The 22602-nt window shown below is 52.6% G+C and overlaps 1 protein-coding gene across 1 annotated transcript; it reads right to left on the minus strand.

The window, feature by feature from the left end:
• Window positions 1-419: 419 nt before the first annotated feature.
• Window positions 420-22378, minus strand: Prkaca (protein kinase cAMP-activated catalytic subunit alpha). Its single transcript, XM_052166598.1, has 10 exons — window positions 22103-22378; window positions 14551-14612; window positions 14083-14211; window positions 8907-9005; window positions 7636-7718; window positions 5449-5575; window positions 5266-5361; window positions 5018-5140; window positions 1329-1493; window positions 420-999 (listed from the first exon to the last, which is right to left on the minus strand). The coding sequence occupies exons 1-10, from the start codon at window positions 22146-22148 to the stop codon at window positions 874-876; spliced, it is 1056 nt and encodes a 351-aa protein (XP_052022558.1). The 5' UTR covers window positions 22149-22378; the 3' UTR covers window positions 420-873.
• Window positions 22379-22602: the final 224 nt, after the last annotated feature.

Raw genomic sequence — 22602 nt, forward strand, 5'->3', positions numbered from 1 at the left:
CTCCTCCTTTTTGGGAGAAGTTACGAGAGGGATAAACACAGGGATAAACGGGGTAATTTCCCCAGCAGCTCCCCACCTTTCTATTGAGAGAAAAAGCACAATCAGACTTGGGGTTGCAGTGAGCGGGGACGCACGCACGGCAAGAGGTGATGGACAGCTGACAGCTAAGCTAGAAGTGAGGCGCCCAGGATGGGGAGGGGCTTCTTAAGGGAGCTGATGCACGGAACAATTGGCATGAGACCACTGGAAGGGGGCCGGGAGGCTAGCAGCTCGGGGCGAGATTCCAAGCCCAGTTCCTTCCTTGACAGTCAGTTGGCTACCGGGGTCTCATCAGAGTGGATTTAGGGAGTAGGGAGGGCATTTGGGAGGACTGGGACAATTTGGAGGGTGGGAGGCACTGGTGGAACTTAATTTAAATGAAAAAAAAAAAACCCACTGGCAAGCAGCCCTCTGTACAGGTCATAAATTCTCCCTTTCCAGGTAGGGCTGCATGGAAGGGAAGGTTGGCTTTACTCTTCATCCTTAGTATCCAGTGCTGGGGTAGTGGAGGCTGAATTTGAGCCCCTCTTTCCGAACCCTGCCCCTGGATACACCAGCAAGATTGGGTATGACTGGAGCTAAGAAATTCATTGAAAACAGGCAGGGAAGGGTGGAGGAGAAGGGAGAGGTGGGGCAGCTGATGTAGCCCCTTCCCCAGTATCTGGCTTTCCTGCTCTCCTTAACCCTGGGGGTGTGGAGCGGATGTTAAATTAGATGCATGGAACTCTAGGGCCCTCTGGCTGTTCGATCCAACCCCCCCACCCCCAACCGGAAAAAAAATTGAAAGGAAAAGAAAAAAAAATGAAAGAAAACCCATGGGGCACAAGCACACCCCTAAAACTCAGTAAACTCCTTGCCACATTTCTCATTGATGGAGACCCGGATCTCTTCCTCCTCATAGTCGTCAAAGTTACTCGTGTCCCCAGGGCCTTTAAACTTTGGTATGAAGGGAGCTTCCACCTGGATAGGGATCAAGAACCACCCAAAGCACATTAGCCGACCTTACCATTACAACAATAAAAATGAATGGCTTAATATTCAGAGGACACTTGCTGTGACCCAGGCCTGAGCTCAACATTAAGGTTCTTCTCTGCAACCCAACTCACCAAAGGGAGGTCACTTCCCAGAGGACATTTCCTGCCCAGAAACAGCCCAGTGTCCCCCATGTTTGGTGCCTCACTAGCTCCAGGCAACCTTCTGCTGCAGTCCTGAACTTAACGGGTTCTTTCTAGCGTCCTATCCCTAAGTCCTTGCCTTTCCAACTTTGGGCATGGGAAAAAGTAGCCCACCTTTCTCTGATAGATGGCAATCCAGTCAGTCGTGGCAAACCACTTGTGGTTCTTGATGTCATTGACGCCGTTCTTGAGGTTCCCAAAGCGCTTGGTGAGGTCCACCTGCAGAAGGTTCCGCAGCAGGTCCTTCAAGTCAGAACTGAAGTGGGACGGGAACCGCACCTGGAGAGGGTGTAGACAGAGTGGGGTGCTACTCATAGACTTTGGGGGTCCACAGTGCCGCCTTTTCCATTTTTGATACAATTCTCGCCCCCTCCTCTGACACATCCCAGACAAGGTTTCTCTGTGTAGCCTGGGCTGTCCTGAAACTCTATAGACCAGGCTGTCTTCAAACTCAGAGATCCACCTGTCCTCCCAAGTTCTGGGATTAACTGTGTGCACCACCATACTGGGTGAGATAGGATCTTAATGTGTAGCCCAAACTGGCCTTGAACACATGATCCTGTTTCCTAGCCTCCTGAGCGCTAAAGCTACAAGTATGGACCACTACACTCTGGCAGACTGGTAGCTGCTCTATCTAATAGGTCTCCAGGGAGAATCTGTTAAGACGGCTTGTGGGGCTGGGCAGTGCAGTGGTGGCCCACGCCTTTAATCCCAGCACTCAGGAGGCTGAGGCAGGTGGATCTCTGTGAGTTTGAGGCCAGTTTGCTTTACAGAGGGAGTTCCAGGACAGCCAGGAACAAACTCTGTCTCAGAAAAAAAGAACAAAACAAAGGAAAAAAAATAACACTCAAAAACCAAAAAAAGATGGCTTGTTGGAGTGTAGCAGCACTCATGGGTAATCCCAGCATCCAGGCCAAGGCAGGTGATCTCTGATTGAGCTGAAGGACAGCTTGGTCTATAGGGCAAGCCCACCCAAGGCTACATAATAAGACCTTGTCTCAAAAAACCCAAAAACTCATTGCTGGGCCAACACATGGCCGTGTTCTTGCAAAGGTCCCGGGTTTCATTTCTAGCACCTACATTTGGCCTATAACCACCTGTAACTCCATTCCTATGGGGGCTAAGGCCTCTCTCTGTACACACATACATACACACAAATATTTACAGAGTTAAAAAATAAAGTAGGTAAACTATAAACAGAGATGGCTTGTTGGAACCAGCACTCCAGCTCTGGGGCAGGTCAGGAGCCCAGCATACACAGCACACACAGCACACACAGGTCTCTGCCTTTAGGCCCCGGTGGCCACGTAGACAAAAAACGTGTTGAGTGCACTGTTGAATTTGCTGGCCCTGAGACTACTACCCCAAGGTTGCAGGGAACAGAACTGTAGGGAGGTTCTGTCTCAGTCTGTGGACTTGTACCCTGGGCTGGGTCCTCCAGGCAGCTCCTGAGGGCTTGAGGAACAACAGTTGCTCAATCTGGATAAAACAGCTTTATGGTTCTTCCAGCCACGCACCCCCTCAGGCTCTTACACATCCTGGCACGCAGCCTCGGGATCTACACCCAGAAGACCTGGCTTCTAGGAGCTACAGGCGGTGGCAAAAATCTATCACTCCCACCCTTGGAAGGCTAATGCAGGGGGGTTGAGTGCCAGGGCTCTATATTGAGACCCTATTGTCAATCAGTCAATCAATCAGCTAATCAATCAAACAAAAAAGAACCACAATCGGGCTAGTGAAATGGCTGAGGAGGAATCGTCTAAGTTTGTTCCCCATGCCCCACAGGCAGGAGGACTGACTCCTGACCCTGCCCTGGACTCACAAACACCACCTCAGTGCCACAAACACAATGAAGAGATATAAGAAAACTGAAGGGAACAACAACCCTGGGTGAGGAAGAAAAGAAAGAGGAAGGAGGAAATGAAGAAAGGGAACGCAGGCTAGCAAGAAAAGCAAAAGGAAAGAAACAAAGACCAAAACCCCAACTGGTCCCTGCTAAGCCTTCCTTGAGCTATGTGACCTTGGCCAGGGCCCTTAACCTCTCCTGTACTGGCCTCAATGACATGGGGCAGATATCCCAGAGTTCTGTGTGACAAGATAACAGTCAGAGCCCGTGGGAACTGTAAACTGCTACAGAGGAGGAGATTATATTCAGCCATGTGTGGTGCCCAGGCCTGTCCACCCAGGACTTGGGAAGCAGTGGCAGGGCCCAGAGTTCAAGGGTAACCTTGATTATGTATGGAATTGGGAGTCCAACCTGGGACTCTGCTTTCAATACAACAACAAAATGCCCTCCTTTCTTCCTCAGAATCTTTTATGGAGGTTTTTGTGCCTTCTCAGGCACCATCTTGGACATTTCAGTTTTTCATTTTGTGTCTTTTTCTCAGTGATATTCTGTAACAGGTTGCAACATCTGTTTCCCTAACCTTACAACAATCCTCCTGCCTCAGTCTTCTGAATGCTAGGGGGAAAAGCACTTACTAAGGCTCACTTAATCGGAGAGAGGCAACGGCAGGCGCATGTCTATGAATTTGCCCGGTGTCCACAGTAAAATCTAGATTACCCAGTGCTACAAAGTGAGGACCTGACTCAAAAAAAAAAAAAAAAAATGAGCTGGGTAAAAGAAGAAGAAGAAAATGAATAAAGAAGAAGAAAGCACATGGCTGTGTTTTGTCTGTCTGCTGGGAGGCCCTCAACACCACTCCGAGGTGATGGTGAGTGTGGCCCGAGGACCACAGCACAGAGCAATCTCCTTCCAGCCTTCCAGACGAGGCCCAGAGTTTAAGTGACTTGTCTCAGTCTCGCCCGACAGCTTGTCACAGGATAGGGACCTGTGGAGCGGCAGTGCCCACACTTGGAGACCTGGAGCCAGCCGCTGCTGCCAGAGATGCTGAAGCAGGTGGGGTGGCGCCCAGCTCCATGCTAGGTAGGGCTGCTGAAGGCAGGGGCACCTGGGCACCACCCCACCCCACTGAGGCCTCTGACCAACCACACAGCTTTTCTGCACCTCAGTACCCTCAACTGCCCTACAGGGGCGCCATTTCTGCAGGGTAAGGCTAGAAGGCCCGTGAGGGGGGGGGGGGGGGGAGGACACGAGTGGTCAGGTTCTGTCTTTGTCACAGACAAGGTTTTATCTGTAGCCCGGGCTGGTCTGGCACTCATGGCAATCCTCTGCCTTGGACCTCTGAAGAGTACAGAAATTTTAGGTCTATATTGCCATGCCAGGCTAACTACGGAGACTACATCTGGAAGGATTATACAGTTGCGGGTCCTGCCCACAGCAGGATGAGGCTTGCTGGAACTCAATGGGTTTGTTCTTCTGGCGTCAGGGCGGTGTTTTCTGTAGCCTGAATTCTGATGGGGATCAGCTTCCTGGCGTGCTTGGGAATTCAGTCCTGTCAGTTGTGAAACAGATTCTCCAAAGCACTGGTGTGTGTATGCATGTGTGTGCGCGCGTGTGTCTGTGTGTGTGTCTGTGTGTGTGTGTTTATTGCTGGGGTATACATGCTAGATGACTGCTCTACCACTGAGCCACACCTCCACCCCCTTCACAGGAGATTCAGGGCTAGTGCTCTATATCAGAGCCATCCACCCTGTCCGTGATTTTTCTGTTTTACTATGTATTTAGCCCGTGCTATCCTGGAAATCTCTATTTGGCCCAGACTGGCCTCGAACTTAAGATCCTTTTGCCTCAGGCTCCTATGTTAAGACAACAGGTCTGTGACAGCACACTCAGCTTTGTGAGGACATGTGACAGGCTGTTTTGATTCCTTCCAGAGCTGAACATCATATCCTGGCCTCACCTTCCCAGAGACGATTTTCTCATAGATCTGGATAGGCTGGTCAGCGAAGAAGGGCGGGTAGCCAGCAGCCATCTCGTAGATAAGGACCCCGAGAGCCCACCAGTCCACGGCCTTGTTGTATCCCTAGAGCAAGATGGGGGCCACTCGATGAGGCAAGGAGGTGAAGAGGGAGATGACGCCTCAGGGGTGGGGCGGGTTGGTGAGGTAGAGCAGGCCTCAGGGGCGGGGCAGGCTGGTGAGGTGCCTACTTTGCTGAGGATAATCTCGGGGGCCAAGTACTCAGGGGTCCCACACAAGGTCCAAGTTCGGCCTTTCACACGCTTGGCAAAGCCGAAGTCTGTCACCTGCAGGCACAAGAACGAGCAGTTGATAGAGAGAAGGGCTGCGGGCTCCAACTGTGCCCTCGGGTGCCCTCCCCCGGCCTCGGGCACCTGGATATAGCCCTGCTGGTCGATGAGAAGGTTCTCGGGCTTCAGGTCCCGGTAGATGAGGTCCAGGGAGTGCAGATACTCAAAGGTCAGGACGATCTGCGCCGCGTAGAAACGGGCATGGGGCTCGCTGGTGGGACAAGCGGGAGGGGAAGTGTGGGTGAACACGACCACATCCCCCAAGTGGTCCAACACGTGGGTCTGTGTGTCCACAGAGCAAGACACCCCATGTCTAGCTAATCAAAATGGAGACTAAAGGCTGGAAATGCCATGAACCAGTGGCCCCGGCTATGTAGGAGGCTGAGGCAGGGGACTGCGTGAGCCAAGATTCCAAGCGCAGTCTGACAGAGACCCAAACTCTATTTTAAGAATTGGGGAGCCTGACACAGTGGCACATATCCATCACTACAGCACTGTGAGGAGCAAGGCAGAAGCACTAGTATATGTCTGAGGCTAGCCTGGGCTAACATCATGAGTTCCAAGCCAGCCCCGACTACATAGTAAGATCCTGTGTCAAAAATGAAACAAACAAACACACAACAATCACGCCACCCCCTCCCTGCCCCATTCTGAGCTTTTTAATTCTATTCCAAATTCAGATAAAACAAACTCGGACTGGAGGCTTAGAAGAGGCAGGTGCTTTGCTGAGTCAAGAAAGTGGTTTAAGGGAATTTTGTCTGATAATCAGAGTTTTGCAAGAAAGTCACCGGGGCACAAAAACAAAAAACCACCTCGCCAGGCATGATGGCATAGTTCAGATACCTTGAGCCCAAGAACCCCAGAGGTCTATGAGTTCTAGGCCAACCTGGTCTACATGGTAAGCTACAGGCCAGCCAAAGTTATATAAAACAAAACAGACCACCTCACGGGCTTGGTCATCAAGGACTACAGGTCTTGTTGGCTTCTATTGGTAAGTTAGGCAAAGCTCAAGTTTCTAAAAAGACAAGTGGACAAGCTGCAGTTTAAAAGAGAAGCGGGGGTGGGGTGGGGGTGGAGGCGGGCTGTTACCAGCTCGGAGGGCAGTCGTGGGGCAGTAGGCAGTAACATGGCAGGGCTGGGAGTGTTGCGGAAAGGTGGCACAAAGCACCAGGAAAACTGTCTGGTAGTCCGGCCAGCACAGAAAGAGAGAGACAGAAAGGTCGCCCCTTCCTGACTCGGGAGAGCCGCACAATGGTGTGGGACCTCCATTCTGATTCTCTTTTCAAGGTGGTTGCTTGGTTTTGACATCACAGCTTTCAAAGCAGTCTAAGCTAGTCTCAAACTCCTGATCGTCCCGCCTCCCAAAGCCTGAGTGCTGGGATGGGGGTGTGCACCACCACACGTGACAAGGTGTCTGCACTTCAGTACACGTAAGATTTCTTTATTTACTTAGCTGGGTATTGTTGGTGAGCACACCTTCAATTCCAGCAGAGGCAGGTGGATCTCTGAGTTTGAGGCTAGCCTGATCTAAAGACTGAGTTCCAGGACAGCTAAGGTTACACAGCAAAAACCTGTCTCAGAAAACCAAACAACCGCACCCCATGAAAAAAAAAAAGAACAAACACAATAGCAACAATAATCCCATATATAGATACATGCTTGTCAAGTAACATACTAGTATAAAACTTAAAACTACATAAAATTATTTACTAGTTAAAAAAAAACAACAACCTTGCTAGCTGTAGTAGTGTAGTAGTGTAATAGTGTAGAGAGAGGTGCAGCTCTAGGAAGCTGAGGAGGAGTCAGACTAGAAGCTGAAGGCTAACCTGGGCTACATAGTGCGATCTCATTTTTTCTTTTTCCCTTTCTGTGCTGGAGTTTGTAAAATGGTACTAAGCTCCAGCCCCAGCCTTGCCAATTCCAAATGTGACCACTAAGTCACCATGACTGGTCACTCAACTTGGCTGAAACTTCACAAATCGCTTAGCATAACAGGAACAAACCCCATAGGGGATGAATGTGATGATAGTTACCTGTCACATCAGCATTCAGGAGGCAAGATCAGGAGGATTGTGAGCCCAAGACCAGCTTCGGCTACACAGACACAACAAGCAGCAGGCACGTACGCACGCACACACACATGTATGTATGCACACACACAAAATCCCACCGGCACCCAGAGATCACTTTCCATTTCTAAGCATGCTGAACTCTTACATGCCCCTGGATGGTTTGGTGGCGCCCAGGGTGGCAGGGATGGGACCTGCTTACCTGAACCTTCCGATCCGCCGTAAGTGAGAGAACATCTCTCCTCCAGCCACATACTCCATGACCATGTACAAGTTTGAGTTGTCCTGTGGGAGGCAGAGGGAGTCACGGCCCTATCCCCAAGCATGGGCCCCACTGAAGACCTCTGTGGCCTGGGGGAGCAAGCACCGACACCTCGGTGACAACCATCTTCCCAGCTGCTCATGTCTCAAGCACTGCATGTCCTTGGGAGCGGGAAGAGGCAGCCGCTCCTGTCCTCACAAGGGGACAAAGTGACAACATGGCCAGCCACAGTTCTGCAGGAGCTACTGTCCCAAGACTCAGGGTCATCATGTGCTAGACAGGCAAGACAGGACAGAGCTTGCAGGGCCCGAAACGAAAACGGGGATGTGTGGGATGTGACGGCACACAGCTAGAGTCCCAGCTCCCGAGGACGGCAAAGCCTGAGACCAGCCTGGGTTACATAAGAAGAAAACATAAGCTTTGCCAAAAACAAAACAGAAAGCATTATAGGTCACTGGAGAGGATAGTGACATACTGAGACTCTCACTACCAAAAGAACAAAATATTTTTTACAGGGCTGGGGATATGGCTCAATTGTAGATCACTCGTCTACTGCATACAAAGCCCTGGGTTCCATCCCTAACACCATATGAAACAAAAGTTGATAGGGCATGATGGTCACACCTGTGACTCAGGAAACTGAGGCAGGAGGAATATGAATGCTAGGCCAGCCTGGGGTAGACAGTGCGACTTTGTCACGAAAAACAAACAAACAAATAAAACAAAAAGAAACAGGAACTAAGAATTGCTGTATGGCTTCTATACGGGGAATTTCTGGGGGCAGGCTCTGATGACGCCTGCTTTGAGTGGCGTTCCCACACGTGCTTATGCACCTGCAAGAACTCCGCACTCTTATGACCTCATAGCATGAGGCTGTGCTGAGTCCCATTTTGCACATGAAGAGCAGGGCCCAGTATGGTTGGTGCCTCTCCTGCAGGGTGATGCGGCTCCCTGGCTGCCCCGGGTGAGTCAGGGGGGTGACTCTGAGGGAGGTCATTCAGGACGGGTGATGTGCCTAAGGTTACCAAACCACCAGCTGGCTAGCTGAGGAGCGGAACCAGAGGTGCCCAGGCCCAGCCCAGCCCAGTTTCTGACATTCCTCCTCCAAAGATCTTCTTCCTTGAAAGCAGGTGGCCCCAGCCATGGAGATCAGGAAGCAGCGGGCTAGGCTCCACCCTCTCCCCTCCTCAAGCCCTGGCTGTGGCCCTTACCTTGAAGGAGAATTCAAGTTTGACCAGGAACGGGAAGTTGACGGCCTGCAGGATGCGCTTCTCATTCAGAGTGTGCTCGATCTGTTTCAGCTTCACCACCTGAGGGGAGGAGAGGCAGGAGCGTGGGAACCGATATGGGACTGGGGACCATTTCTTCAGTCAGAACGGTGCAGATAACCAGTGTGGCTGAGTTACGAGAGCCGAGGGAACACAGAGCAAAGCAGACAGTGTGGGTACAGGAGCCCCCCCCCCCCCAGATGAGGGACCAGAGCTGGAAGAGGGAGTCTGGGACCTATGGATGCCCCACTGAAGCGCCTGGCAAACTCTGGAAGGAAGGGGAACCAGAGAAGGCTGCCTGCAAGAGCCGGAGGCTCAGCCGACACCAGAGGCCCCAGAAGGTGTGGAGGCTTAGAAACCAGCTTTCCCTTTTCTAGGCAAGTATCTTTTTATCTTGTGTGGTACTGAGCAGGAAACCCAGGACTTTCGTGTGCTGGACTAGCTCTCTCCCACCGAGCAGCAGCCCACGTCCTTCTAAAACCTTGTATTCATTTATATTCCTGTCGGGGCGACCTGCGCAGGATAAGGTGCACACGCGCAGGTCAGAGCACAAGCTGAGGAAGTCTGTCTCCCTTTCACCACGTGAATCCTGGACGGCAAGTTCATGTTGTCAGGCTTGGTGGCACCTTTACCTGCTGGGCTGTGTTGCCAGCCCCACCCCATCCCAGGCCAGCAACTTTGGAGCACATCTGGAACAGCCGTAACAGGGCCTCTTTTCAGCTTCTATACCTTTTCTTGCCTTTCCATGGACTTGTAAGTATAAGATGATCTGGGCCTGGTGAGTACTTGAAAGACTGAGGCAAGGGGATATGGAGTTTAAGAACAAATCTGGCTATACAAAGATGCTAGCTAGGCTATGTGAGACCTATTTCAATGCGTGCGCGTGTACACACACACACACGTGAACACACACACACACCAAAAGTAAAATACAGTACAGTAAAGTTATTTAACATAAAAAAAAGCTGGGCGGTGGTGGTGCACGCCTGTAATCCCAGCACTCTGGGTGGCAGAGGCAGGCGGATTTCTGAGTTTGAGGCCAGCCTGGTCTACAGAGTGAGTTCCAGGACAGCCAGGGCTACACAGAGAAACCCTGTCTTGAAAAAAATCCAAAAAAAAAAAAAAAAAAAAAACATAAAAAAAAAAATCACAAAATTTTCACTAGACATAGTGGTGCATGCATGCCTGTAATCTTGGCATTCAGAAAGACGTCTGGAGGACAGCCTGGACTACATATCAAGATCCTGTCTCAAAAACCAGGCAGTCAACTTTGATCCAAGTCTAATGCCCTGAGTTCAATCCCTGGACCCCACATGGTTGGAGGAGAGATCCGACTCCTGGCAGCTGTCTTCAGACCTCTACACTTTCGTCACAACTGTCACCAACCTCCCAATTATAGAAGCAATCAGAACCACCAGCAGCAGCAGCAGCAGCAGCAGCAGCAGCAGCAGCAGCAGCAGCAGCAGCAGCCAGGCCTGATGTGGTGGTCCAACCAGGCCTGACCAGTGACCAGAAATACATGCCTCTGAATGCTAGCATTTCCAAGGCAGGAGGGTCAGGAAGAGTTTAAGGCTATCCTTGGCTACACAGAGTCTAAAACTAGGGCTTTGATCAATAAGACTCTGTCTTAAAACCACCCCACCAGCTGGTCGGTGGTGGCGCACGCCTTTAATCCTAGCACATGGGAGGCAGAGGCAGAGGCAGGTGGATTTCTAAGTTTGAGGCCAGCCTGGTCTACAGAGTGAGTTTAGGAAGCCAGGGCTACACAGAGAGACCCTGTCTCAGAAAAACAAAACAAAAACAAAACAAACCACCCCACCTTTGCCTAGACTAGCAGCATAGAAATGAGTAGGATTAACTGGAAAACATGGCTAAGCTATACCCCAGGGCTGGGAGGGAGCCCCACAGCGTATCATTTGATTGACATGTGTGAGGTCTGGAGTTTTACACCCAGCAACAGGAGAAAAAAAAAGGAATTTCACCTGTTTCTTTGTACTTTTTTGATGGGATGACTAGAAAATGTAGAAATCCCCCTTGTTAGGCTATGAGGTATCTCAGTAGTAGAACAGGCACCTAGAGTGTGGAAGGCCCAGATTTAATTTCCAGTACCACACAAAATCAGTAATTCTGTGACTTGTGCTGGGTTTCTGTTGGTGGCGCTGCTCTGTAGCACTGTCACCGTCAGAGATCTTCATGAGTTGGGACAGAGAAAGTGTGTGAACTCGTCTTGCAGAAGACACAAATGCCTGTGACTCTAGCTGCTGGGGGGATCCAATGGCTCTAGCCACCACGGACACTTATAAACATACCCACAAGCACAGACAGACAGTCACACACAAATAATTTGGAGAAAAATCTTTATGGGGGGAGGGTGGTTGGGGACGGCTCAGTTGGCCAAGTGACTACCACACCAACATGGGGGTGGATCTGAGTTCTGACCCCAGGACCCATGTACAAGCCAGGTGCGGTAGTCCATCTATAACGCCGGCACTAGCATGGGGAGGCAGGCGAAGCCCTGGTGTTTGCTGGCCAGCCAGCCTCACTGCAAGTTCAGTGAAATAAAGTGGAGGCCCAGGGTCATGCCTTTACAGAAGGCAGAGGAAGGCAGATGTCTTGAGTTTCAGACCAGTCTGGTTTAGAATGAGTTCTAGGACAGTTAGGTCCACACAGAGACACCCCGTCTCAGAAACCTAATAATAATAATCATAATAACAATAAATGATAATGACGTGGGGTGACTGAAGAAGAAAGCCAGTAAAGCTCTCTGGTGTGCACATGCGCACAGCCTTTATGAAAAGCTGTCAACGCCAGACTCTGGGAGCAGAGGCAGGAAGACCTCAAATTTGAAGCCCATCTGGGCTGTAGTGAGAGCCTATTTCCAAACAAAGTTTTTTGTTATTTTGGGACAAGAGCTCACATAGCCCAGGATGGCAGTGAACTCACCTTGAGTTGGTTGGCTGGTTGGTTTGATTTTTTTTTTTTCCAAGATAAAGTTCCTCTATGAAGCCCTGGCTGTCCTGGAACTCACGCTGTAGACTAGATTAGCCTTTTGAGGTCAGCCTGCCTCTGCCTCCTGGGATTACAGGTGTGCACCACCATGGCCAACTTCCACCACATGATTCTGTGTGTGTCTGCACCTATGTATACATTCATGTGTGCACAGGCACTAGAGGACAGAAGCGGACACTGAGAATTTTCTTCATTCATCTGCCATCTCCTGTATTTTTTTTTTCCTTTTTAAGAAAATCTTCAGGGCTGGTAAAATGGCTCAGAGGTTAAGAGCAATGGATGCTCTTCCTGAGGTCCTGAGTTCAAATCCCAGCAACCACACGATGGCTCACAACCATCTGTAATGGGATCTGATGCCTTCTTCTGGTGTGTCTGAAGACAGCTACAAAGTACTCACATGCATAAAATAAATAAATCTTAGAAGAAAAGAAGCTCTTCTGTGTTTGTGCGAGTGTGGGTGTTTACACACAGGGCATGTGTGTGGGGGGGGTCAGAGATCATCCTGGGGGGGGGTTCTTTGCCCTCCGTCTTGCCTGCTGCCGCCTATGAGAGGCTGGCTACCCTTGAACTCACAGACCCGCCTGTCTCCGCCCTGATCACAGGAAGATTACCAACGCATGTGAGTGCTGCTGTGCTAGGCTGTGTCTGCTCTGGGGAGTGAACCCAGGTCCTCACGCTCGCCTAAGAGGTGACTTCTCACCACTATCTCTTCAGCCCTCTATCTCATTAAAGGTTTTTTTTCTTTAAATTCACTTGTGTGTGTGTGTGTGTGTGTGTGTGTGTGTGTGTGTGTAGAGGTCAGGGGGCTGGATGCTTGTGCCATGACACCCTTGTAGGTCAGAGGACACTTGCAGAAGTATTTCCTACAGGGTGGGCTCTGGGGATTGAACTTAGGTCACCATGCGTGCTAGCAAGCGCCCTTAACTCACTCAGCCATCTCTCCAGTCCAGTTCTACCTCAGTTTCTTTTTTTTTTTTTTGGATTTGGTTTTTTCGAGACAGGGTTTCTCTGTGTAGCCCTGGCTGTACTGGAACTCACTCTGTAGACCAGGCTGGCCTCGAACTCAGAAATCCGCCTGCCTCTGCCTCCTAGAGTGCTGGGATTACAGGCGTGCGCCACCACTGCCCAGCATTACCTCAGTTTCTTGAGACAGGCTCTTCCACTGAATCTGGGACCGGTTATGCTTGTTTGCCAGCAAGACACACGCACATGCACGCACACACACACACACACACACACACACGCACACTCCCCCCCCCCCCCATACACGCAAAGTTTTAAAACAACAATTTTTAGAGAACTTGTATGCAGGCCAAGCAGTGGCAGCATGTGCCTTTAGAACCAGCACTTGGGCAGACCTCTGTAAGTATGAGACCAGCCTAGGCTACAGAGCACCACACAGAAATTTCTGTCTTGAAAAACGAACAAACTAGTAAACAAACAAACAACAACAACAACAACAACTTCTGCACTTCTGTGTAAGCATTGTTTTCTCCAGACCGCCCCAACCTCTGTCCAGCTGAAGATTAACCGCAGGGCTGGATAGGTTGGGGGACGCAGGCCCTCCTCACCCTTGGGTCCGACGGGCTGTGGAGCGTCAGGGATATGAATGTAGCTGTGAGCCCACCGGGACAGGTCCTGACACTACTGAACACAGGTGGCAAAGTGCGGAGCTCTGGCCTGTGTGTGCGGTGACACTGCTCGCACAGACCTCCACACCCTATTCCACTTTCTTCATCTTCTGCAAAGGTGAGCATGGAGTCCAGGCCTGACAATGCTGGCCAGGCCTCTGCCTGAGCCGCACCCAGCGGTAGACAGTAAACCACCGCAGATCACTTATGTGCTTAAGGAAAGGCGCACACATCCTTTGCTCTCTGGACTCGGCACAGCATTTTGCATGTGGCAAGGCCAAGTTGCCACTGGACCTTTCTACTAAAACCTGAGGTGCAGGGAGGGTTGAACTGCTAGTTTACTACTAACTGCACGTGTGATCTTGCGGAGCCTGACGCTGACAGCCACGAGAGGTGAGTGAATGGGCAGAAAAGCAGTGTAGGTGGCGGTGGGCTTGGCATGGTGGGCAGCCAGGAAGGCCTGGTGCCAGCCATCTTACCTTCTGCTTGTCCAAGATCTTCATGGCGTAGTGGTTCCCAGTCTCCTTGTGCTTCACGAGCATCACGCGCCCGAAGGAGCCGGTGCCGAGGGTCTTGATTCTGTCAAAGTGATCCAACTGGGCCGTGTTCTGTGGGGAGGGACGGGGAGGGTCAGGGGCACCTCCCTACAGCCTTCTGAGCTGGGGAGTCCCCTGTGTCGCCGGCAGAGGGGGCCCTGGGGAGTGGGTGGAGATGACCCAGGGGACATTCTTCCAGGCAGGGTGGCAGGGGCCAGATCTGGCCCTGGCCTGGGGCCCAGGAGCTGCTGGCAGCTGCATGGAGAGCAAGGGTACAGGGGTGGGGGCCCAGCAGTGAGGAGCCGGGGGCACCGTGAGCACGGTGGAAGGGAATGGGACAGGGCTGGGTAGGGCACACAGTGACCAAGCTGGGGACCATCTCGGGGGCACTGCTTACTCTGAGGGGCTCACCTGAGAAGGGGTCTCCCATTTTTTCAGGAAATCTTCCTTGGCTTTGGCTAGGAACTCTTTCACTGAGGGAGAGAGACGAAAGTCAGGTGAAGAGTCCTTGCTTCGAGGCACATCAAGTTTTTCCACTCTGGTGGAAAGTGGGTACAGCTGTTTCACACCAGAACCTGATATTTTACCTATGTCTCTGAGGGAGCCCAGAGGCAACTTAGTGCATTTTGATTGGGCTGGGGCCTGATAACCCACTAATGACAGAGGTAGGTATCAGGTTCTGGTAAGACCCGAAGAGGGTACACAGGCACTTGGGAACACAGGCCGGAGAGGCACGCAGGCCAGCCAGCCCACTCTCCCGAGCACTCATGGACATTCCTTGGCCAGGGCTGTGCCAGCTGAGGTATTAATAGCCTCTGATCTGGCTGCTCCTCTGTGGAGGCCAGGCCCTAGAGCAAGCCTGCAGGGCTGGTGTGGCAGGTGCCCTTGGTGGGCTCAGCCGTCACCTCGGCCCCTGCTGGCTCTGTGCCCGCCTTTGCTGAGGGGAGAACCCTTACCCCGGAGCTGCTTCACTGGGTGCCCCTGTCAGGCACACTCCTCCCAGGCGCCTGCAGCATTCTGAGGCCAGCATCTCACTTCCTAATGGAGAAGCTGTCCCTGGTGACTGGCTGGGGCGCCCATTTCATTCTCTTATTTGATCTGCTGGGCAACCTTCTTTACATCTATTTTAACCACTTAATAGCTCAGGAGGATGAGGCCTGAGGACAGTTCACTGTTGTGTATGGCTACTGAGAGGCAGCTGGGGGACAGGACTTCAGGGTGGGAACTCAAGACTCTGTCCGGATGGTGATGAGCTGTGAGTCGTTTGACAACTCACATCTCTGGGTCTCAGTTTTCTACAGGAGCAATCAGGGATAAAACCATGATGACATTGTAGGGTGCGGGTGGGGACAGTCCTAATTCCTCCCTGGCAAAGGAGCGGGAACAGTGGTCTGGCACCAGGTTTATGGTACAGAAATGCTGGCCACTCTCTCTAATGGTGAATCTTAGTTGGCAACATAACTATATCTGGAATCAGCTATAACCCCAGCAGCTGGGCGCACTGGTGAGGAGGTTTCTTAATTGGATTCTCTGAGGTGGGAAGACCAGCCCTAAATCTGGGCCACACCTCCTGCAACAGCCCATATAAAAGGACATGGGAGAACACAGTTCCGCCTTTTGCCTGCTTGCCCTCCCTCACAATGGCAAGCTCATCTGTCCCGTGGCTGAGGTACTCCTTTGCTGGTGCTGAAACCTACTTCCTCAGTACTGAGTATCCGGTGTGGACCGAAGACCACCAGCTGTGAGGAATCTTCCAGAACTCCAGCACTGGGTTGGGACTGCTGACATGCCCAGTCTTGACACTGTATGCCACTCAATGAATCCCACATATACATACTCACTGTATCAGGTCTGTTCCTTAGAGAAGTATGATTAATAGTCTCTCTTGATTTTTTTTTTTCTTTTGAGACAGGATTTCTCTCTACATAGCCCTGGCTGTCCTGGAACTCACTATGTAGTGATTCCAGATTAGCCTCAAACTCAGAGATCAATCTGCCTCTGGCTCTCGAGTGCTAGAATTAAAGGCTTGCAACACCACATCTCTTGATTTTCTGAGATAGGATCTTACACTGTAGCCCAGTATGACAGGGAACTCACTATATAGCCCAGGCCTTCCTTGAACTCAGAGCAGTCCTCCTGACTCAGGTTCACTAGATTGGGGATGCATATGAGCCACTATACATTTGGGGTCACGGCGTTGGGGGGGAGGGCAGTGCTAAGAGGGGTGAGGTTAGAGTGGTGCCACAGCAAAGGATCAAGACCTGAGGCACGATTTTGAGTTCAAGGGCAGCCTAGGCTATACAGCAAGAACCCGAATTGAAAGAATAAGAACTCAGTGGTAGAGCACTTACCAATATGCACAAAATCTAGGTTCTATCCCTAGCATAACAACACAAAAGAATACACTGGGCTATCCCAGAATTAGGATGCTAGGACAGAAGGATCTCAAGTACAAGGCAGGCCTCTCAAGAAACAAAACATGCACAGGAGGTGGCGGTGGACAGCACGAACAAGAACCTAAGCCAGGAGCCCCAAACTCACCTGCTCCCTGCCTCTCCTGGCAGAGTATGGCATGGGGGTTAGGAATCATGGGGCAAACTGGGGCCCATCAGTTCCCAGCCAGGATTCAGGGTGCTGACTGAGGCTTTAGTCCCCAGAAAGTGCAGCGCAGGTAACCCAGGAAACGGACAGCCAGGTGGGCCAAGAGGAACAGCTGTAGCCACAGCTGAAAGGTGAGATCGTCCTCACACTCACTACTTCCAGACCCCAGATCCATCCCTGGCGGCCCGGGTTCTAGCTGCAATCTCTCTGCTGGAGTAACAAGTGCCTCTTGGTAAGGTCTGGGGGTTGGGAAGGAGCTGGTTACCACGGAAGCATTTAAAGGCACCTGCTGCCTGCTGGCCGAACTGCAGAGGCGCTCCTTGACAGTGAGAGGTAGGAAGGTTCTCTAGAGGGTCTCTCGGCTTGGTCTGCCCTTTCAAGGATGCCCGCAGTTCCCGGAATGTCTCCCCAGTGACACAGTCTGCGTAAGGTCCATGTGCCCAGAGTACTGCCCACAGGCAGAGGTGAAGGAGTTAAAGTCCAGGCCCACGCAGCAGCCTCTGCTCTCTAGAGGGCTAAGAAAGCCCCAGAGCTTGTTAATTAGCTGAAAGAACAGCTGGGAAGGAAGGCCAGGGTAGAGAACAGTAGCAAAAGCCACTTTATCTTCTCCTCTGAGTTTCCTCTCAATACAGAGCCTCCAAATCCTGTTACCCCTGAGAGAAATGGGCACATCTGGTTCTGCCTTGTTCCTCTGCAGGGGAGGAGAGGGGATCGGTGTCCCAGGTTGTCCTTGGCCTCTGTCAAACCTTGCCCTGTGCTTGGCTCTGTTCGCAGCCATGAAAGTCCAAACCGGAAATGAATGGCTCAACTTGAGTGGGGGAGGGGACGGTAGCTTTAATCATCATCTTCCTTCTTTCCAGGCTCCCAAAAGCTAAAAGCTCTGCAGCAGCCTTCCCGGGGCTGTCTGGCACCCATGGACCCCTGCTGCCAACAGGAAGAGGGTAGCCCGGCAGCTGCTAGCCGGCGGAGCCTGCAGCCCTGCCCATGTCTCTCATTTGGAAGGGAAGGAAGGAAGGAAGGAATGAAGGGTGTCATTGGCCTCCGCTCTCTGGGCTTGATGTGCTGCGAATTCCAGACACCTCCAGGAAAGACAGTGCCACAGCAAGACATGGAAATCACCTTGGATTCAGATATGGGGTCACAGCAGCAGCAAGAGTGCACTGCACTCTACCCCAAGTTTGAGAGGGACCCCAACACGAGGACCCCTCTATCTCCAGGCAGGGTTCAGGGTATCAAGCAAGCTCTACTGTACCAGGTCTAAGGTGGACCTATCGCTATTCTGGGCTGAATCCCCAAGCTGGGCGGGACCGCTCCCTCCTGTCTGAGTGGGAGCCCCACTCCGGGCAGACCACCTGCTTTGGTCTGAAATGGACCATTCAGCCCTCTGTCCTTTCTCAAGTTCCCTAGCCCAGGGTTTTAGGAATGGGGGGGGTTTCCAGGGATACTCAAGGGTCCACAGACTCCATCTCTCCACCTGCTCCCCTAAGCCCTCATCACAGCCCCTCCCTGACTTAAGGGGCTGACAGTGTCTAGGAAGTTGCTATAACAACAGGGCTCAGCCTCACCATCGTTGGAGCTGGAAGCCATCACTCAGTCCTTCTCAGGGCTCCAGCACTACGGTGGCTGGGAAGCCTCATTAGATCTGCTGCACCAGCTTAGCTGCCAGTCCTGGGGGGTGCCCTGCCTGTAGAGGGAGCCAGGGAGTAATAGGGTGGGAACAGGAAGAGAAACTCAACCTGCAGACTAATAGGTGCAGGGGAGGGGCAGATAGAACCCTTCAAACTTCTGTTGGCCTGACTGGGCAAAAGGCAAAGCTGTCTGGGAAGACCCTCTTGAGCACCCATACAACTGCCGATGGTAGCAAGGGTTTGACCCTTTTGAGCTGCTATAGGATGTTAGAAGGTAACAATTCTTTCCATGTAGAGATGTCCTGAGGATGTCTTCCCTCAGTGACTGGGCCAGTTTGTCTTGGGGACTTCTTCGGGGCTCCTTCTTACACGCCTGCCACTCTCCCTGTGGGTCAACTCCCTGGGGTACGGACTGGCTGAGCTCTGAGCCCCACTTGGCTGTTAGCACTGGGAGCCTCCTGAGGTTTGACCTTTCCCTCTGTCCTCTAGGCTTCTCACCCTGGCCCCTGTCAACATCGATGTCACTTAAGACTGAGTTTCCCCTTACCTTAGTCTGTCCTAGGCTGCTTCTAGATTCTTGCCCTCTTTCTTGGTCAAGAAGACAGCAAACCCTGCCCCACCTGGGCGTTTCGAGGGCAGTGCAGTGGGCTGCAAGACGCCTGTTTGGTGCCTAAGAAGGCTGAGGCATCTTCCTGGCCTCAGTGGGGCAGATGTGTGGCAGATGAAGTGCAGGTGCCCTCTGCAGGCTGGTGTGGCTACTGTCCTGTTTTGCTTATAGGCGAGTACTCCACTTTGCCTCTTCCTCTAGACAGTAGCTTCCAAGACAAGAGACTGCCTTTCTCACCCTGTTCCTCTCTAGGGGTGGAGGGATGTCTCCAAAGTCTGACCAGGTGTCAGGGGAAGAACACCAAGTTATTCTGAGGATGTGCTGACGCCCAGTTATAGCACACAGATGTGGTGGTGCTAGGCAGGGGTTGAAGGCAGGGCCTTGCACATGCGATGCAGGTGCTGCACCACTGAGCAGCGTCCCCATCCCCCATGTACGTTTCATTTTGGAGCGCGAGCATCTCCTTAAATTACCCAGACTATCTTAGACTGGAAGACGCTCTTGGTTCCGCTGCCCTAGTGCCTGGGACGACAAGCCTGCAGCAGAGACCACAGCGGGCCCAGCAATCCCAGGCAGGAAAAGCTTAGGACCTACGAAGAGAAATGAGCCAAGTGTTTATGATTTCCTTTAAAGGCTGTGTCTCTTTTGTGGCCCAGGGTGGCCTCAAACTCAGGTCCTTCTGCATCACAGGCCCTCCTCGCTTGCTTGTTAGGGGTCTGAGACGCTGCCCCTCTTTTCTTTTTTAAATGTTTCTATACATTTATATGCACACTCTTGTGGAGGTCAGAGGACAACCCGGGGGATTCAGGTCCCCACTTCCACTAGGGAGACAATTCAGACTAACAGGCTTTGCAGCAAGCATCTTTACCTGAGGGCCATCCTGTAGCACACAGGTTTTGTATTTTGATACAAAGTTTTGCTGTTCCCTAAGCTAGCCTGTAATTTTTACATTAAGCCATCTGTTAGCCTCAGCCCCTTGGGTTGCTGGTATTGTCAATATATACTATTATGGGGTTTGTTTTTATCATCTATTTTTTATCACTATTCTGGGGTTTTACTCCTGCTGATGCACTGAAGGCTAGCCATGAAGGTGAATGAACGCCTTGGGAGGTTGATCTCTGAGAGTTTGAGGCCAGCCTGGTCTACATGTCAAGTTCCAGGCCAGATGGAGCTATATAGTGAGATCCTGTCTTTAAAAACCAAAACAAACCAAAGACGTCTAAGTTAAGACATCCCGGCCGGGTTCCAGGAGATGCGCTGGTAGACAGATCTGCCTGTGTGTCGTTGTCTGTGTCAAACTCAGATGGCTCATCTGGACAGAAAATCATCAATGTAAGTATGTCTATAGAGACCCCTGAATACATGGAGTTCATCGCACGGCCGAGGCTGACTCCCAAGCAGCTGGCCAACTCAGACTCGGGCCTTTTTCTTGGGATCTTCCGTCCTCTGTGTCTCAGTTCCTGTCGTATGTGTCTAATATGCTTAAAGCTCAGCTAGCACTGTGTTCAGTTTTCAAAGGGTCACTGCAGTCTAGTCCACCGCACGTACCATCTACCTCCTGGGGGGCCTCACCTGCCAAGGGGCTGGCCCTTCTCCTCCTGCCCGGGCCTCTCCAAGCTCAAGCCTAAGACCTTTTTGGGCACTGCCCACCTGCTCCTCTGTCATCAAGCCCTCGACTACAAGCACTCGCCTCTCCGTCCCCCGCCCATCGGTGAAATGCCAGGCCTCTTAAGGCTGCTTGGCTGGGCTGAGTTCTGATGGTTGAAAGCGGGGGAGGGGGCGGAAAGTTCTTGGGTTCTTCAGTGGCATTCTGGGGGCTCAACACCGAGAAGGGCAGAGCTGACCAGAGCCTCCTTTTTGGGTAACTGGAAGGAGTTCTCAGCCGCAGTACAGCTTTGGAGTGACACCACTTTAAGACATGCGAGTATTGGGGGACAGGCCCAAGGCCCTTTCTGAAGTAATTTCAAATATAGAATCTCTTTCTTTCCCTGGCTGGAAAAATTCAGCATGTTTAGGGTTGGGGTGGTGAAAATATACCTCCCTCTGGGTGAGCCCTCAGTATGCACAGAATCTGTCTTAAGCAAACCAAATCATTAGCCGTCACCTATTGCAGGATGGCGTTACCCTAAGCCGTGCAATTCTCCTTCTGACCATCTCAATTCAGTGGAACGAGCCTTTGCTATTCATTTCGTGCTCAGCTTTGAACCAGCCCCAGGGACTGGGTGAACGACAGAACCGCAGTTGTGAAACGACCATTTATTGAGGGGCCTTCCAAGAAACCCAGACCTCCGGGCAGGCTAGGAGGGTGCTCTGCCGCTTTACCTCACCCGCAACCCAAGAAAAAGGACAGACGCAATGGCTCCGAGCAAGACCAGCTCAAACTTGGATGTGGAAGCGCAGAAGCAGCTCTCTAGGTTCATAAACAGTCTGCCACCCCAGCCAGGGCCAGCCGATTGCACGGAGGAGGTGGAGTGACAGGATGAGAGGGGCAGAGGGACCCAGAAAGATCTTGTCCCCCATGCCAAGTGACACAGAAGGGAAAAACAATGCAGGAGGTGGCCCTGGGAAATGCTCTTGGGGTAGGGAGGGCTTGGAGGTGGGGGCTGTGATAAGGTGAATCGGGCAGGGGTAGGCGAAAGATGGCGGGGGCTGGAGGGGGAGGGGTGTGGTCACCAAGTGGCCAAGGTCCCTGCAGCGTGGACCCCACAGCACGCCCGAGACTGGCAGGAGCCTGGATCAGGGTCAGGTACTGGGGCGCTGTGTGGGAAAGGTGAGTGACGAAGTGGGAGAGGGGATTAGAATCTGGGGAAAGGGACTAGGAGAAGAGGGGGTGGGGTGATGACAGGGCCCCATCTGGGGCCCCGGCGGTCATACATGCAATGGTTGGCAGTGACAGCTGGGTGGGGGGGCATGGCCTTTGCCGTGGGGGATGGTAGGCCATGGGCACTGGGGCCCCTACTGGGGGCAAGGTACCTCTGCGGTGATCGGACCCTAACGTGGACAGGCAGCGGGCAGGGGTGCAAGCAGAGAAGATTGGGGGGGCATATGGGGGAGGGGCCATGCAGTGATGGGCATTGCGCGGGCAGGCCGCACGCAGCGGAGATCAGGGTGACGGCCGGGCACTCACCGCTCTCCTGCTCGCTGCCCTTCTTGGCGGCGGCGGCGTTGCCCATCGCGGCGGCGTCGCGGCCGGGGCCAGTCCCGGAGCTGCGACGCGGCGGGTGCTAAGGTGGCCGGCGGCCCCGGAGCGCGCTGGGCAGCGGAGGCGGCGGCCCCTGGGGCTGGCTGCGCTTGCTGCGGCGCCACGACCCCCGCCCAGCCCCTGCTTCCCGCGTCTCTCTGCGCCCGCCCGCGGGGGAGCCTCAGCCCAAGTCCTCTGTCCGTGACGCCCCCGCAGCCCACCGCCCATTGGTTCAGGCCTCCCTGACTGACAGCCCCACGCCGCTCTCCATTGGCCCTCCGGAACCCTCCCGCACCGCCATAGGCTCCTGGATGAGTGACGCGAGTTGCAGACTCTCGGCCACTCACGGGCTCGTGAGGCTGCAGTCGGGCGGGCGAACGCACGTGATTGGCCGAGAAGCGCGATAGGGCTTGGGGCTGGCCCTGCGAAGCCGTCGATTGGCGGAG

This window comes from Apodemus sylvaticus, chromosome 21 (assembly GCF_947179515.1).
Source record: "Apodemus sylvaticus chromosome 21, mApoSyl1.1, whole genome shotgun sequence".
In the NCBI taxonomy this organism is placed as follows: Eukaryota; Metazoa; Chordata; class Mammalia; order Rodentia; family Muridae; genus Apodemus; species Apodemus sylvaticus.

Excerpts from the sequence above, each read along its gene's own strand:
- Prkaca (XM_052166598.1), bottom strand. The coding sequence starts at position 22,148 with ATGGGCAACGCCGCCGCCGCCAAGAAGGGCAGCGAGCAGGAGAGCG. Across the intron at positions 14,613-22,102 it reads GGGCAGCGAGCAGGAGAGCG|TGAAAGAGTTCCTAGCCAAA; the intron begins GTGAGTGCCCGG and ends TCTCTCCCTCAG. Across the intron at positions 5,362-5,448 it reads ACCAGCAGGGCTATATCCAG|GTGACAGACTTCGGCTTTGC; the intron begins GTGCCCGAGGCC and ends TTGTGCCTGCAG.